The sequence below is a fragment of the Panthera leo genome, chromosome A1 (genome assembly GCF_018350215.1).
Source record: "Panthera leo isolate Ple1 chromosome A1, P.leo_Ple1_pat1.1, whole genome shotgun sequence".
In the NCBI taxonomy this organism is placed as follows: Eukaryota; Metazoa; Chordata; class Mammalia; order Carnivora; family Felidae; genus Panthera; species Panthera leo.
In genome coordinates this window covers 156,289,147-156,308,156 of record NC_056679.1, presented here as the reverse complement: position 1 = coordinate 156,308,156, position 19,010 = coordinate 156,289,147, and the positions used below count along the sequence as shown (strand labels likewise).

Here is a 19,010-nt window from a genome sequence, read left to right as displayed (position 1 = left end):
CCCAAACCACAGACAGGTTGGGACCTGTGCAGGCCTCAGTGTAGAGTGGACTTTTTTTAATGTCTTGTCAAGAACATTAGTTTTATTAAATAATTTGATGCATAGACCTTTCCTAGAAATTTGACTATTCATTGAATCAGCCCAAAAAAATCTCTTTTGATTTCACTCTTAGAATCTGTTTGTCAATAATATCCATGGATAAAATTTTAACTTTTTTTTACATTTTATTTTTACTTCCTAGCATTTTCTTTTAAAAATTATATCAAAAATGTATTCTGGGGGCATCTGGCTATATCAATCGGTAGCGCATGTGACGCTTAATCTCAGGGTTGTGAGTTCAAGCCCTAAATTGGGTATGGAGCCTACTTTAAAAAAATAATAATAAAAAGAATGTATTCTTACGTTCAGACTTAAGTTAGTGATTAAAACACCTAATTTAAGTAGTTTTCCTCCTATAAGGTATGCCTTCACATGTGTCTTATGTGTTCATTGTGGTCCATTAGCTTTGATATATGATTTATCTTTTAGTAGAAAAATGCTAGGTTCTTTCATCACAATTACAGTCATTGGTCTGATAATCCCGTGAGTCAATCTACACAAAACAAGAAGCTCATATCAAACTCCTGGCAGGTTTAGTTAAAATTAAAATGCATGCTCAACTGTAGAGATTGTCAAGTGTGGAAATAATATTTGTCCAGCTGGACAGCTTTCTTTTGTAGTTGCTAAATGAAAGTTGAGATTCTGTCTGCTCCTTGAAAGCTTCTGTGTCATGAAGGTAATTTGGACTGTTTGTGGTTTGACAGGGATTATTAAAATCAGATGAAGTGAAGGGAAGCAAGTGTGAGAAAGCAAAATTGACACTGACACTCTCTATTATTTGCAGCTTGGATCATGATGACTATGTTGATATGATAGATTCACTGTTGAGATATGTTAAGCAGCAAATAAAGTAAAAAGCGAGTATAGTGATGGATTTTCAGATTTAACATGAAGAAATCCTATATGTACTTTCACTGATTGCTTTTTAAATAGATTTTCAGGTCATTTCATATGAATCCGCTTTAACCAACAACAAATTATACTTCTATTGTACTATAGAATTAAAACATATTCTGCAAAGGCAATAAAACAGAAGATTAAATATTAGAGAAATAGATCACATGACTAAAATAATAGAAGTTTAAAACTAGAAGGGTCCTTAGAGACACTTTTTATCTAATTTCCTTTTTTTCATAAATGGAAACTGGAAAGGGTTTCAAGTTACCACATTTAAATTTTATTTGATAGCTTAAATGTTAAATCCTGGTTTTTCACAAGTATATTTTCTTACCTCTTCACAATTTTTAAAAAATGGTTTAAGTTGTTAAAAAGCATTTAAAAAATGATTTAAGCCACAATTTTCTTTGTTTGAAGATAATAAGTGTTATAATTATATGTGGTCTATAAACAATATTATATACATAGATGAAGTAAATGTGTTCCATAAATATGATTTCTGCTGCAAACATCCTTAGCAGAGGGAGTTTATAGCCAGGAGGCTATTTCAAATTGTTAATCAAGGACAGTTATGGTAGAAAAATATAATTAAATATGAAGAACTATATATATAAAAAAAGATAAAAAGCCTGGGTTGTCCTATGCATTGTACAAAACCTACACTGGTATTTAAGCATGGTAATGAATTGTCTGATTTGGTTTTTAAAACAATAAGTTGAATGCCAGTATGCAAGTTGGAACCCAACTCAGTGTCCTACAATTCAGTTTAATTCAATTCTGACACTGTCTGGGGTTAACACAAACCCCACAAAGTTAATGGCTCAGTCCCACAAGGCTGTCCCCACTTTATGTGAGAACATCAAGTGACACCTCTCCAGGGGATGTCTACTTCCACCCTGCTGACTACAAATTTGAGGGTTCCCACAGTCCCCTCTTCAGGTTCAATAGGTCATTAGACTGACACACAGAACTTAGTAAAATGCTGCAGTTCTGGTTACAATATTTTTAGAAAGGCTACAACTTAGGAATGGCCACATGGAAGAGATGCATAGGACAAAGTAAGGAAGGAACTAGGGGAGACAAGGAGCAATAACCAAATATATATTTCTTATGAAGGCACAAGATGTGAATTTTGGAGGCCAGATAGGAGGTTTTTCTGTTTTTTTCAGCAATAAATAATGCCATAGGTAGGACACTGGAAGCACATAGAGGGAGAAGTCAAATTTGAGAGCATTTGGTTACCATTTACTATATTAGAGAAAAAAAAGGTCAAAGAATTTGGTGACCATTTAAGGCAGAGTTTAGCAAACTTTTTCTGTTAAAGGCCAGATAGTAAATATTTTGGGATTTATGGACTACATGTGGCCACTGTAGCATATCCTTTTTGTTTGTTTTTATTTTTACAACTCTTGAGAAATGTAAAAACCATTCATAGTTGGCTGGTCAAAGAAAAAACAGACTGTGCTCTAGTTTACTGACACCTGATTTAAGTTAATAGGGCAAGGAAAAGGAATGATATTAGGTAGGTAGTGACCCTGTAGTCTAGGAAGAGAAGGCAGTGTAAGGAAAAGATTTTGAATTATATTTTGGACATGTTGAGTTTAAGGGACCTTTGAACCTGCAATGTTGAATTGCCAAGTAAGTGTTTGGAATAGTTGTTGGGGTTTTGGAGGACGAACTAGGTTTAGAGATACAGACTTTAAATTTTCAGCATAGAGATAATAGATGCATGAGGTTACTCAATAAAAAAAAGTGTAGAATAAGGATTGAAATGGATTGAAAGGGAAAGGGAGGAAAATTTTCTATATTTCCCTTTCCAAGTCAGGCAAGGGGAATAAGGATATTTGGGAAGACTACAACATGAGAACTAATAGGAATAGATTTTTTTTACGATCCAAGGAGAATGAAATCCAGTGAAAAAAATAAAATTTTTAAAAATTAAAATACTTTAATCTGGTAAAATTACATAAAAAGAAGCAATAGCTTTGAATGAAGAATGCATAGGGAAGTAATTAAAATGAGAAGTAAATTCTAGAGAAAACCTTGTGGTGAATATCAGTGTTTATTGCCAGAGATGAGAGAGGAGCCAATAAATATGTTTATTAGTTTAATAAAATAGTCTGGTTAATTTAAGCAAAGAAAAAAATAGTGGGTGTTTCTCAGTAGAACCGGGAGAAAATTTATTGTGTATATCTGACAGAACCAAACCAAAACAAACCCAAAAAAACAATCTTTATGAACTTTCTGTCCCAGAAGGACAGAAACTAGGCAATTCTAGGGCCTCAGCCAAAAAAATCTATGCACTTTCACTTGGGAGGCTGGATTTAACTTGGATGGTGTACCTCCAAGTAGTTCCCTATTCCTGCCTTCATTCCAACTTTCAGAATTTATTTGCATCTGATGGTTCAGTTTGGGTCAGATGTCTAGCTTGGATCAGATAGTTATGACCAGGAAAGCTGGGTATGCTAGCATAGAAATTGACCACCATTTCCTATCCATATATTGTCTGTCAGCTTAAAAAAAGAAATTTTAGCTGGTTGGCTACCTAATTTGGGGACTCCTACTGGGAGCCTGTGAATACATGTGTAAGAGGCAAGAAAAGAACTAGTACTTTGTACTAGTACTTTGGAAGATTGACAAGAGAGGAAACAACTTCTCCTCTCTTACAGAAGGAGTAGCTGTCAGTACCAAACTAGTGCAGAGATTAAGTATGAATAGGAATTGAAAAATATTTAGTCACTTTCAGTGTAAGGACAGAGACAGAAATCAGATTGCTCTGAGTTGAGAAGTAAATGAGAGATGAGGTAAAAGATTAGGGATTATGGACGCTGTTTGCTGAAGTTGGGCTATGAATGGAAGGGGGCCTTAGGGAAGGTTTTGTTTCTACAAAGCAAGAAAGTGGAACATGTTTATAGTCAGCTGAAAGGGATATTGATGATATAGGACTAGTTAATGATAACTGATGGAGCAAAGTCCTAGAAGACATAACAGGGTATTTCAGTGGATAGAGTATTCATGAAATTAATGTTAGGTTACTAATATTCCAAAATTTAGGAGAACAATATCACATTAATATGAATTGCTAATTAACACTATTAACAGCATTTTAGGAGAAATTCTAAAACCCTTGGAACATACTGTAAGACCTACATCCTTTAGGGGTGCCTGAGTGCTCAGTCTGTTGAGCCTCCAACTCTTGGTTTTGGGTCAGGTCATGATCTCACAATTCATGAGTTTCAGCCTTGTGTTGGATTCTTCGCTGCCAGTGCAGACCCTGCTTAGGATTCTCTCTCTCTCTCTCTTCCTCCCATCCCCTGCTCTCTTTCTCTCTCAAAAATACATAAATAAATAGACCTAAAAAAAAAAAAAAGACCTACGTTCTTTAGAAGCACCAATTTAGATAGAAAGTGCATACTAAGTTTAAATCATTCTCACCTAGTTATTAAAAGAAAATTCCTTAAAAATGTAATTGACGCATTTTATAAGCAATGTTTGTTATTCCTAGTTGAGAGATAATACAATTGCCTTTTTAAAAGTATACCATAACTTAAACTTTCTACTAATGCAGATGTACTACTTTCCAAATTAATAAAGCTTTTACTGTGCTTGAAATTTCATTAGTTAATCCTTAACCCTATGATTTGTGATTGTATTTAGGTCTAATCTAAAAATATAAAATTTTATAATTCTTAAGTCCTGTGAAATGCATGAGTGCTAAGTTATAAAAGAATGTGGAGATTAAAATTTCACATTATCTGGGTTTCACTGTTGTGTTAAAGCAAGAGATGGCTAGGATTGCATATTGAAGATTATAGAGTTATTAAAATGAAAATATTTTCTACAAAGAGAAATACATTGAAAAATAAAGAAAGCGATGTCAGATTTGGTGAGTAAAACATATGACAGTTAATTCTGTTTGCTTGTCAAGCTACAATAGTGTATTCTGACTGATCCTGTCAATTTCTGCTTCATACATGCACATATTTAAATTACTAATAGAGGAGTTACAATGAAGTACTTTATATTTTATCAAGGGGGATTTTAATAGCCATAGCATGTTACTATGTGTATTTATTGGATGTATATTAATATTCTCATGCATTTAATTATAATAATCAGAATTTCCACAATTATTAATAGAAACTATAGCAGTCTGTGGTGGAAGTCCTAATACATAGATGAGAGTTGAGAAAATAAATGGAATAGAATATAAAGTTCTGTATTTCCTAATGTAAGAGTTTAATGCATAAGGAATCTTAAATGACTATCAACAAATTGAGATCCATCCTAGTTGTCTCTCAATCTTTGGAGAGGCTAAAACATTAAAATTTCAACTTCCAGTAATTGATGAAAAGAAATAAATTTCTAGTGACTTTGAAATATCATAAGGGGAAGATCTAGCCTTAAAAAATTTATTTTTGGAAATTTATAGTGATTTTAGGGATAGCTGTCAAATACATATGGCAGTAAATAAGTCAATACATATAAGATGTAAAATAGTAATTTTTTTTTTCTTTTAAGTAGAAGTCTTCACAGAGAGGCAGTTTATAGCATTGTGATTAAGGACTCTGAGTCCCAGCTTTGCCACTTCATATGTAAAGGATCTTGGGCAACTCACAAACCGCCCTGTGCCTCAGTTTCTATATCTTTAATATGGAGATTATAATAATACCTGACCCATAGAATCATGGTAAGAATTAAATGAGTTCATATATATAAAATACTTAGAACAATGCATGGCCCATATAACGCTATATAAAAGTTAGCTGTAATTATCATAAAAATAACTATTCAGCCATCATACTTTTAATCCATGTCTTAATGAATGAATTTACTGAACTACATAAAATTTTCAAGATTTATTGAAAGTTAAATTTTGGATTATGTAATATTGGCAAGACTTTGTGAATGATCCAGAGAACTACTTTGTGACTAGATATGGATGGAGAAGTAAAAATGAGCCAGACTGGAATAAAAGGCTGATCAGAGTTTAAGAAAGATGACCTGGGGGCGCCTGGGTGGCTCAGTCGGTTGGGCATCTGACTCTTGATCTCAGCTCTGGTCTTGATCTTGGGGTCTTGAGTTCAGGACCCACATGGAGCCTACTTTAAAAAAAAAAAAAAAAAAGATGACCATAATGTCCAAGGTCAGTTGATCTCACACATCTTTTGTTGAGTGAAGAGTGTGCCAAGTCAGAGAAGCCCAGAAACATGCACTCGCTGCTTCTTAGTATATTTTAGGAAGCTAGGGGGTGGTGGGTAAAACATTAGTACTGGGTATCTACCTATTGCCATGAAAGAGTATTTTGCTGCCTCACATTTCCTCTTTTCTCATATTATTTCTTGCTCAACTAGAGATTCCACATAAGCTTTTTCTTTTCTTTTCTTTTTCTTTTTTTTTTAGAGAGAGTGAGCAAGAGAGCACAAGTGGGGAAGAGGGAGAGCATATTAAGAGGGAGAGAATCTTAAGTGGGTTCCATGCTCAGCACAGAGCCTGATGAGGTGCTCAATCCCATGACCCTGGGGTCATGACCTGAGCCGAAATCAAGAGCCAGCAGCTCAACCAACCGAGCCACCCAGATGCCCCAGATTCTGCATAAGCCTTTCATGTAACAGTCCTGGGAAAGGGCAAAGGAAATCATTTAAAATGGCTTTGAGTGCATGATATAAGAAAAATGATGGTATTAATGAATAAAGTACTCCGTTGGAAGAGTTAATAGGTGGGGGGGGGGGGGTGGGGAGTTAGAAATACGTCCTACTCCTTCCGTTCCTTAAAGAATACAACAAATTTATAGCCAGAGGAAATCTCAGAGCCTAATAAATCCATCCATCTCATTTTATAAATGAGGAATGTGAGCTCTCCCTCTTGAGAGATCAAGTGTCTTACTCAAAGTCATTAACAGAATGAGGATCTGAACTCAAACCTACTGATTCTTTGATTCAATGGTGTTTAGAGTTAAATGTGTTTTAGTATAGTGTAACATTTTGAAATTTGTTTAATTAAATGTGGAGCATAAATTTTTAATTAATGAAAACATTTCCTTACCATGCTGATTAAAAGTGGTTTTTTTTTAGGCTAGACAGTAGGACTTCAGGTAAAGTAGAGGTGGCAGACACATTAAGTCCACAGTTTGGGCTGAGAATCTCAGGCATCTGACCTTCCTCACTGGGCTTTTCCACAGAGGAGAAATCACATGGTCCTACAGTTTCTGTTTTACTAACTCATTTTCAGTGTAGATTTCTTCCCACTGGTTGGGTTTTCTTTTTTCACTTTTTTAAAAGTGTATAGTTGAGAAAAGTGTATGCATGAGAAAACATGCATTTGTTTGGTTACACAAAAAAAAAATGACACTCTGGATTTTTATTCTTGAAGAAACAGAAAAAAAAAAAAGGATAAAATGAGGATTCTAATCATATGTGTTTAAATAATGAAAAAGAGACCCTAGGTTAGAAAGTATTGTTTTAAAATATGGTAAAAGACAAGATTCCGAAATTACTTTCGTGAACTTTCTTTTGATCACATGAGGTTTGATTTTTTTTATTGCTTTATTTTAATGTTTTCTGGCTGTGCTTATAATATGTACATATTTTATTGTAGTCACTGTTCTTAGGAATTTATAGCTCAACTGCTATAATTTGCCTATGGCTGAAACTTGATCTACAGATGTTTGGCTCAGATATAATTCTTCAAACATTACTCATTTTTAAAAGGCAATAATTAATATTAGATTGGCTGTTAATACTTGTTTGAAATATTAAGCACTGGTTTTTTAATCTTATGCCAAAAATGATCAGAAACATTACAGGAGAATGAATATTTAAAAATAGTACTGTGGAATGACAATTTCAAAAAGAAAGCATACTTTAAAAAGTTTCAGCTCCCATTTTTGATTGATCTTGGATTAGGTTAAGCTACACAGCTTTACAGTTTCTTCCTTTTTCCACCTATAATTTTTTAAATTTTTTAAAATTTATTTTGAGAGAGAGAGAGCACAAGTGAGTGGGCTCAGGGCAGAGAGAGAGAAAGGGAGAGAGAGAGAATCCCAAGGAGGTTCTGCACTGTCAGCACAGAGCCCAATGTGGGACTCAAGCTCACAAACTGGGAGATCATGACCTGAGCCAAAATCAAGAGTTGGATGCTCACCCAGCTGAGCCACCCAGGCGCCCCTCCCCCTAAATTTTTTAAAGGTTGGTCTATGTTTCTGAAATACCACTGAGGTATTTGTCAAGTTACATTAGTCCCTTAATAACTCACTTTTTTGGGGCGCCTGGGTGGCTCAGTCGGTTAAACGTCGGACTTCAGCCAGGTCACGATCTCGCGGCCAGCAAGTTCGAGCCCTGTGTCGGGCTCTGGGCTGATGGCTCAGAGCCTGGAGCCTGCTTCCGATTCTGTGTCTCCCTCTCTCTCTGCCCCTCCCCGGTTCATGCTCTGTCTCTCTCTGTCTCAAAAATAAATAAAAAAAAAAGTTTAAAAAAATTAAAAAAAAAAAATAATTCATTTTTTTGTTGTTGAGGTCCTACTTAGTTATGTCTTACTTAGAGAATAGAGTGCTCTTTCTACTGGCTCCCTTGTTTATTGTCTTATGTTTTTACTGTCTCTGCTCCTTTAGAGGAGAGACTGTCAATCTCCCTTTCATGATACCCTCATGAGGCCCCGGCACAGTGTCACACGGTGGACCCGCAGAGTGCTTGAAAGGACATGGGAGGTCTGGTGTCTGTGCTCATGCGCATTCAGTCCTTTTTTGTCACCACATTCCTGCAGGGATCACTGCCATTCCATTGAGAAAACTTTAAATTCACACTTTGTAGCATCACTTACACAGGCTACTCTCCCTTTTTAATTTATTTCTTCTGTTGGTCCTGTGCATCTCTATTTGTTCAGGTTCATTTTCTCATCCTATTTGTTCTATTTTGCCAATCAAGTTTTCTCTCTTATCCTTGCTCTCTCTTTACCTATAAATGTCATTCTTGCTTCTCTTGTCTTTCATGACCATGGAACCATATCTTAAATACAGAAGCATCATAGATCTATGGTGGTCACATGAAAATTCTGAACCATCATCATTCTGGTACCCTGTTGTTACCAAGTGGCACTTCTTTAATGTATTATTTGTATTTATTGATTAACTTATCTACTGAGGTTAGAGAAAAATCACACAACTCTGTATCGGGAATCCTTCAAAATGATGTCACCAACCCCATCTGAATGCTCAACATGTTTCAGCCCATTATTGTTTTACTCCATTTCAATGAAAGACATAACATACATTTAATACCAACATAGCACAGAACAGCACATTTTCCTTTAACAGCATTTGCAAGCACAAATACCACAAAATAATACAAAAAGTTTAGTGAAATGGTAGTCAAGAGATATTTAGGGATTATGTAAGTTTTGAATTTGATTTTGAGAATAATGATGAATTCAAATTGGCAAGAGAGGTGTTAAGGTTCGAAGAGGTTTCAGGTGAAGACAAAATGTAAGATCAAAAGCCCCATGAGAGCAGGCATAATTTCTTTTTAAAGTATTTGTCTTCATTATATATGTTTTAACAAAAAGGAAAACCACAGGCCCAAAAAGGTGTAGCTCAGACCAAGTTCCCAAACTGGAGCTTAATATCCAATCTAATTGCATTTTCACCTTCCACCAGAAATATGGCCTTACCTAGTTATTCAGGAAATTTTCCTTTCCATCAATGCCAATAAGTCTGCCACTTGAGTCCTCTCTATCCTCTAGAGAAAGATGAGGTATTCTGCATGATAACACCTCATACTTTTTCCCCTAGAAAACAGCCTTGTCTGGAACAACACACTGCTTTTGTTAATAACTCTTATGTCCCCACCCTCCTCTATAAAAACCCTTCATTTTTCACACCTCCCGGGAGTGCCTCTCTTTTTGCTAGATAAAGTGCTGCCTGACTCATGAATAGTTTAGCAAAGCCAATTAGATCTTCACATTCACTTGGTTGAATTTTGCTTTTTAACGTGTATAAAAGTACTCACTGCAAAAATATAGGAAAATGCTAAGTATAAAGAAAATAAATATCAACAGTAGTCAAAATATCCAGGGATAACCATTTTATTTTATTTATTTTTTTATTAAAAAAAAATTTTTTTTAACGTTTATTTATTTTTGAGATAGAGAGAGACAGAGCATGAAAGGGGGAGGGTCAGAGAGAGAGGGAGACACAGAATCTGACACAGGCTCCAGGCTCTCGAACTCACGAACCGCGAGATCATCACCCGAGGCGAAGTCGAACGCTTAACCGACTGAGCCACCCAGGCGCCCCCAGGGATAACCATTTTAGCATATTGGTTAATATTTCCACAAAACTATGGGGCGCCTGGGCGGCTCAGCTGGTTAAACATCCCACTCTTTGTTCCAGCTCAGGTCATGATCTCAGGGTTTGTGAGACTGATGTCCGCATCTGGCTGTGTGCTAACAATGCCGAGCCTGCTCCGGATTCTCTCTCTCCCTCTCTCTCTTCCCTTCTGCTCATGCATGAGTGTGCACACAGTCTCTCTCAAAAATATATAATCTTTAAAAAAATATTTCTGGGGCGACGGAGTGGCTCAGTCGGTTGAGCGTCCGACTTCAGCTCAGGTCGTGATCTCGTGGTCCTTGAGTTCGAGCCCGAGTCGGGCTCTGTGCTGACAGCTCAGAGCCTGGAGCTTGTTTCAGATTCTGTGCCTCCCTCTCTCTCTGACACTCCCCCGTTCATGCTCTGTCTCTCTCTGTCTCAAAAATAAATAAAAATGTTAAAAAAAAATATTTCTGCAAAACTACTCTGTATGCAGTAAGTGATTCATTTCTCAAGACATGAGGCAGCCTTAAAATTTAGAACCAAATAGATCCAGTTCAAGTTCTACTTCTAACAGTAAGTAGCTGCTACACGGGCATGTTAGTTAATGTCTCTGGGCCCAGGTTCCTTCCCTTATAAATGAGGGTAATAACTATTTTGTAGAATTATGAGAATTAAGGAAGATGACGTATATGTTTGTACACAGTAGGTATATAACAAGTCATATTGCTATTTTGCTATTATATTTAAACTGATCTCTATGCCTGTTTTCTTATGTTTTAAATATGTAGAATCTGAGCTTATGAGACTTTCTAGTATTGATAAGACAAGTCTTAGCAGAGTAATGATATATAACTGGTTTTGTTAGAGAAGCTAGTTCCAAAGTATTTACTAAGTTTGAGCTTTCTACAGACCCTCAGCCGATCAAATTTTTTCACTGCAAAAGCAAAATTTTATTTTCTTGCAACATTTTTTAAATGAGTCATCATCTGAAGAGTTGAACTACCCAAAATGATCCAAAAACATGCAAATACAGAAGCTGAATTCATTATTAGTAATATTGGCCATTGGATTTAGAAATGACTAGGGAGGTAAGAAGATCTCAGACTCTGCTTATATGGAAAAACTGAGGTTTTGGTACCCTAAAGATATATAATTTCTGATGAATATATGGTATTCTATACCTTTTACTGCAAAATATTTTAAAAAGAGGATCTAAATACATGAGAATTTATGTATTTTAGAATGACATTTCTGTGATTATTCTGTATTGGGGCTAATTGAGTTTACAAATGACAAACCTTGTGATGCCACCGACTTTTATATTAAAATGTTTTAGTTGGATGTTTCCCTTTTAAAATAAAATCTGTGCAAAAAATAAAAGCTTTATCCCAAGACTACCTCATTGAAGTTCCAGATGATGCCTGTGTGAAATTCAGCTATTTTGTTTTGGATAATGAATTAGCTGAATTTGTTGCAATTAAATAACTAACGATGAGGAAGTCCACTAGTGTTGTAGCCTCTGCAAAACTTTTTAGACAATTTGTCAAGTATTTTGGGTTTATCTGAAATAAAACCACATTCCCCAATCCTTTTTCTTGTTATTATTTATTCCGTGTATATTTCTTATAATTTAAATTTCTCATTTCATTTATACCGTTAGTCATTATGTACTTTATAAGCACTACTTTATATCCAAAAATAACATATCCCTAAATAAAATAGATCACATTCTACCCCATCTCCATCATTTTTAGTCTGTTCGTGCCTTTTACATATCAAACATTCAAGAATATATATGCACTGACTGAATGAATGATTCGATAGTGGGAAAATGCATGTCTCTCTAGGAAGAGTAGAATATGTAAGTTTTAGTCAGTTATAAGTACTTAGGTTGACAGAGGTGATAGAGGAATTCAAGGAAAATTCTGCCTTCTTCACATATAAATAAGGGATATGGGATGACACTTTTAAATTTGGAAGTTACAATTTCCAGGTCAGTGTGTTGACAAAGGTGGAGGGAAGGTGGTGAATTCTTGTTGCCGCCACCCTTGTTCACAGTGGTCTATGTGGTTTGGGATCGCCTTTGCAGCTCTTGGTTACAGTGAGAAGCAGCAGGATGCTTGAGTACTACTCTCTGAGGGGTGCGGTTTTGTTCAGCTTTCAAACCATAGAGAAGTGTGAAAATCAGGTCACACCTCATGCAAATTAAATAACAAAACACTCTATACCTAGTTTAACAATACCCTAGTTTTCCTACTGCTGTATTTCATTTTACCTATAAATGAGAATTATTATTTTTGGTTTAGGATCACAACTTGAGGTGTTTTTTTTTTCTTTATTTGTGAGGATGTGACATGCTTTTTATTCTTATTCCACAGAATGGATTGGGGAGATAAATATTCCCATACTTCTTTTGACCTACATTGTTTGTTAAATTCACTTCCTGGAGACTTGGAGTTTAAGCAGATCTTCAGTGACATTGATGAAAAGATAGAACAAAATGCTACAAGGTAAATATTGTTAATTATTTAAAACTAGTTGGTTTCATGTTTCATTTACACAAACTTTACCTGGTCTAGTTTTAGTGTTTTCTACTCTTAGATCATTTTAGGTTTTCATATTATTAATTTTCCTGAAAAAAATTGATTAAACCATCTTCCCTAGAATTTAACATTATTAGTACTTTAAGACTCAAGGGGTTCCTGGGTGGCTCAGTCCTTTAAGCGTCCGTCCGTCTTTGGCTCAGGTCATGATCTCGTGGTTCATGAGGTTCGAGTCCCACATCAGGCTCTCTGCTATCACTGAGGAGCCCGCCTACTAACCTCTGTTTCCCTGTCTCTGCCTTTCCCGACACGTGCAACACTCTCTCAAAAATAAATTAAAAAAAAACTTTTTTAAGCAAATGTGACTCAAAAATTTAGGCACTGCCTTCAAATAGGTAAATTAAAGTTTATTGAATTTCTACTAATGTTTTCTTAGAGTTTGCCAATATTGATGACCTGGATTTTCATTAATATGTTTAGAGTTAAGCAGCTTCACTTGATAGATAAGCACAGAAATTAAAAATTTCAAATTACAGTATTAAAATGGTAGTATAAGGCCATGCATTGCTTGAGTTGTTGAAAGAGACCAAAAAAAAATGCATTATTTTTATGTAACATTTGTCATTATAAGTCACCTTCCCACGTGGAAGTCCAGAGACTCCATAGAGAGTTGCTCTGCAAGATTAATCTTTATCACCTACTCCAAAAGTTAGTGCTACCAAACATTAGGAGTAATGGGACAGTTAAGCAGTTTGTCATTAGATGGAAGAGACTTTGTCTTTATATGTGTTTTGGGTCCTAGAATCAGTTCACCTATTTGGATCCTTTTGGTCAAAGGTTCTAATAATTCGCCTCATGTAGATTATAAATATGCAAACCACAGTACAAATTTCTAATATAGAATGAGACATAGTATTTCCTTTTTTAAAATTTAAGGTATAGTTAATATTGAATTGTCCAAGAAACCGAACCAAGCAAGTGAAATGTTCCTATCTATGATTTTTTTTCATGTTTTATATAAGAATGCAGTCTATTTTTTGTCATAACAAAGGGCATAAATAACTTAAATTCAGAAGAAAGCATATTTTAGGGGAATTATAATTAAAACCAAAATCTCCCATCCCAGACATTCCCTCTACAAAGGCAGAAGAGAATAAAAACACTTCTGTTATTCAACAGGCGTTAAACCAGAATGCGTTGCATATCACAGGCTGTCTGCTAAGAGATTGGCAAGTCAGAGCTGGGCATCGCACCTCTTCATATAACCTGGTAGATACAATCTATAACAAACATGTTTTCAAGATAAACAGTAGCTAGTCCTCACGTAGAGGATTTGGCATGGCAGCATATTTTTTCACGCATAGTTCATCCTAATTTTACCTGTGTTAGAGGATACCTTCGTTAGCTAATTGTCTTTATCCTGAGGACAAACACACTTCTCCTATCTTTAGGACAGTGATTTTGCAGATTGGAACAAAGCAACCACTGAAATTAGTCCTTGCCCTTCATCAGGAACTGGAGCCAGGAGCCATTGCGCTTGGTGTTTGCATTTGGAAAAGATGGCTTCCAGGTTCTTGAGATAGTCCTGGTTGAGACAGCTGACAAAAGATCTAATCTAGTCTTCTAAGGGATATATTTCAAAGAGATGAAAAAATACTTAAAATTATAAATTTCAAAGATAAATAAGTAAAAGGAAGAGAGGGAAATCCATTCCCTTATTTTCAACAGAGAGAATTAAGCCTTTTATTTTTGATTTGCATTGCCCTTACAATATATATACATATATACGTATATACATACATCTATATGTGAGTGTATATATATATATATATATATATATATATATGCATACACACATACATATGTGTATGTGTTTATGTATAGTTTTTTTAAAGATAGCATATATGTATGATTTAACCATACTCTAGAGTGTGTATTATAATTTGTATATAAATATAAAATAACTGTGTTAAACTTTAGTATAATTACATATTATGTAATTTATATATTATATATTTGGATATTTTATGGCACAGTTTTTAACCCAAAGAAACTTATAAATGAAAATAGTATTAGCTTAAATATACTTGTAAGTAATTTATCTAAATGCCAGAGATGGTTATATTAAAACAAATTTTAAATAATTTTTAAAAGGTAACCTTTTTTCATAATAGCATTTAGGCTTTTTCAAAATAAAACAAATCACTGAACTCTGATGCTTTTGTTATAGAATGCTTCGTTTTTATTTGCTATACCATCTGTAGTTAATTTCCTGCCCTACCTGGTCAATAAGAAATCATGCTCAGAAGTAAAACAGTGATTAAAATATTGTATTTTGCATTCATAAGTTGTTATTTAGGTCAAAACTCATGTTATTAAAAAGGAAATATGACATGGAATATAAGGATATAATTTTTAAATTAAAAATATTTTATTGCCCATATATTAAAACAAACCTAGAACAGAACCACCTCAAGTGACCATTGATCTTCACAAGGGATAAAATAAGGGAGTAGCTATATGTGCTGTATGCTACATTTAGAATAAAGTCTATTTTTCATCAAATTCAATTATGTTTTTATTATACTCTAGAGAATAAACATAATAGTATAGGGTGTATATATTTTTTAGAATAAAATACTGAATAATAACCATGGCTCAGAAGAATGTAAATCATTTATGCACTCATTTATTGCCTTCTAACAGAATAGCTTTTAGAAAATTGTATGTCATGACGAATCAGTTATGCCACACTTACACTGCAGTAGTTGAATTACCCTTGGCATTTTTGTATTCTAACAGTTCTATTTATCTCTCAATGGTGTACATTGAATAAGTAATGAACATCTGTATGATATGGGTTTACCAGATACTTTTTAAAGGAAAAAACACTAGTAATTCATTTTTAAATATGGTATTTTTCCTTACCCTTGAATTTTTAAAGTTGTGTTTCTAGCAGTGACCCTGAATTCTAAGTATAAAATCCTTCCCTCTTCTTAATATCATCAGGTTTTACGAGCCACAGGGTCTTTTGTTTCCCCAAAGCAGTGATTCACCAGAATGGAGTAGAGTGCCCAGGGGTCAGTGAACCTTCACCTGCCCTTCAAGAGAGGCTGTCATTCTCTCAGACCATTTTCTCTTCTACATCATCATTTCCATTCAAGTCAGAGCTAGGTGACTCTTAAGTCTGACCGTGGAAATCAGTGATCGCAAATTATTTACTTTTAACACATATCAAAATTGGTAACAAGAAGGTAAGTAACTTGCCAAAGAGGAATACTATGAATGTTGTACCCACATTAGTTCAGTAACTGAAAACTGCACGTCGCTGAAATATTTTTTGAGCTAAATGGATCTTAATAGTTGAAAAAGATACTGAAGAGTAGAAGTTTTATTGGAATCACAATAAGAATATTTTTTTTGCTCTGAACTTTCAGTTGGATAGATACAATTTTATCATTAAAAGTTTATTTTACCTTTCTGTTTTCTAAATATAGAAGGTCTTTGTGTGTCCTTCAAGACCTAAGTTTTACCTACAAAAACAACAAGAAGTGTTATCATAGATAATATTTGCCTTAATCCAGGAGAGGCCTGCGGGGTGCAGAGCATTAACTTTAAATTGTGACAGGACATTAGATACATGGTTTCTGTAAATTTAGTCATGCTTATTTACAGAGGATACATATTCCATACATTACATTTATTTTCCACATAATGCTTAATTTTTTTATATTTATATATGAAGTCTTGGGGGGAAGTTTTCCACATGATGGCCTAAAGTTCTGAAAGAAATAACCAAAAGAAATCTTCAAATAAGCTGTCAACATTGGGCTTGTCATGGTAGAACCACAAATCTGCCAGTGGACACACATATTCACGTTAATATATTTTATGGCCATAGCAAATCAGATAAAGTGAAAATTAGTCATTTCATACACTGTACTATTACTATTTGTGGCAGTATTTTGGCACTTACTTAGGAATAAAAATGGGATACTAATATATACATACTCCTTTTTTAAGTTTAGTGTTTGTACTTCTCTCATGTGTTTCTCTATTCTCATGTATCCGTCTGACAGAATCTGTACCTCTTCTCCTAAATTACTCCACAAGACTAGGCTACATGGAAAGAAACCCGAAAGCTTTCCCCATCTATCCTTGAACCTAGAGTGAGACTTAAATAGGCATTTTCCGTTTCCCCCATCAGGGCTCTTGTCCTTCTCAGAATGAATAATGCCTCCAGGCAAACAGCATCCTGGGCCTCAGCTCTGTAACCTAAACTTTCCATGACTCCATTTACATTTGCTGCTTTTTAAACTTATCTGGTCCTCCTACTGAAGCTCTCAACCTAAAGTCTAGTGATGCGTGCAGGTAGAAGTGGAGATAGGCGAGAAGACAGGAAAGATGAGCCATGTTTCATGGTGGCTTGCGAACCTGCTTTCTTCCCTCGTTTTTTTCTCTGTTAGCTCCTTATTTGAATGTCTATGGTGTTCCTAACTCTTTTCTGCATAGTCCTGTGTTGTGTGCCTGCAATACTGCCCTTAGACCTCTGCTTTAGGTAAGGTAAAGTACCTCATCAGATGATTATTAAGTGATCCTTTCAAGAAACACATGGGTTTTAAGTGTTTGACATTTTTAAAAAGTGTAACTTTTATTTTTATGTGTGTTAGCTTCACCTGCTCTTGGTCCAGAATGTATAAGGCAATAACGGATTTTTATTTGATGATTTCTTTTTATTTTTTTAATGTTATTTTTGAGAGAGAGAGAGAGAGAGACAGAGTGTGAGCAGTAGAAGGGCAGAGAGAGAGAGGGAGACACAGAATCTGAAGCAGGCTCCAGGCTCTGAGCTGTCAGCACAGAGCCCAATGCAGGGCTCGAATCCATGAACCACAAGATCATGATCTGAGCAGAAGTTGGACACTTAACGGACTGAGCCACCCAGGTGCCCCAAATTTAAGATATTTTTAAGGATTATTATTGTCATTATCTTTCCATGGGAAATAGCAGGAAGCAAGTGTCTGCTTGTTCGTATGTTGTTATGATAACAAAAATAGAACAATAGTATACTAAATATCCATCCAACAATAAGATTGAGCCAACAATAGTTAGGCCCCTGTTTCTCAGGGAGAAAGGTAGTTAATTGGCCACTAGGAAGTAAGTCCTCTTGAGCTAAGAATCAGGGGTGCCTGGTGAAGACCTGGCTCACCTCTGAGGGAAAGAATAGGACAGAGATACTAAAAGAGAACTGAGCCACGGTAATGAGATGTGACTGCTGTGGCTGGCTCATCTTTCCTGTTAGATCCATGCCCTGAGATCTAACCCAACCCTGCCAGTTTTCCCTGGAACACGCCTAGTCAGGGATTCAGCAGAGTCAACACTTTGTCTAAAAAGAGTCACTATCAGGGGCACCTGGCAGGCTCAGTCAGAGCAGCATGTGACTTGATCTTGGGGTCTTGAGTTCGAGCCCCATGTTGGGTGTAGAGGTTACTTACTTACTTACATAAACAAAGAAACTTTTAAAAAAATAAAAAGAGGGGCACCTGTGTGGCTCAGTCAGTTAAGCATCCAACTCTTGATTTCAGCTCAGGTCATGATCTTGTCATTCGTGAGTTTCCAAGTTTGAGCCCTGCATCAGGTGCTGTGCTGACAGTGGAGCCTTCTTGGGATTCTGTCTCTCCCTCTCTCTCTGCCCCTCCCCTGCTCACTCTCACACACACACTCTCTCTCTCAAAATAAATAAACCCTAAAAATATATATTTTTAAAAAAATCAAAAGAGTCCCACTAACACAACACAGCCTTTGTTAATTACAGTCCTAATTTTAGAATGTCTGGACTAAATATTTTTCTTTGGGATGGTAAGGGAGCTGAGGGGTGGATCGGGGGATTTGGAAACTGGGATTATTACTTCCTTCATCTCTACTTTAAAGACTTCAAGTGCTCAGGGCATCTGGGTGGCTCAGTCAGTTAAGCATCCAACTCTTGGTTTTGGCTCAGGTCATGATACCACAGTTTGTGAGTTTGGCCCCGTGTCAGGCTCCATGCTGACATTGAAGAGCCTGCTTGGAATTCTTTCTCTCCCTCTCTCTCTCTGCCCCTCCCTTGCTCGCGCTCTCTTTTTCTCTCAAAATAAATAAATAAACATTAAAGACTTCAGCTGCTCAACACT

General features: G+C 35.6%; 1 protein-coding gene across 9 annotated transcripts in view; it reads left to right on the top strand.

The window, feature by feature from the left end:
* The window catches only part of KIAA0825 (KIAA0825 ortholog), a 293,878-nt gene that overhangs the window by 38,469 nt on the left and 236,399 nt on the right, over positions 1–19,010 (top strand). For 8 of the 9 annotated variants that reach the window (XM_042943406.1, XM_042943366.1, XM_042943346.1 and 5 more), the window contains one exon: positions 12,679–12,810. In XM_042943406.1, coding sequence (XP_042799340.1) covers positions 12,679–12,810 — 132 coding nt within the window. Of the gene's footprint in view, positions 1–5,520; positions 5,687–12,678; positions 12,811–19,010 lie in introns of all 9 variants that reach the window. The other variant, XM_042943391.1, reaches the window with a different exon arrangement.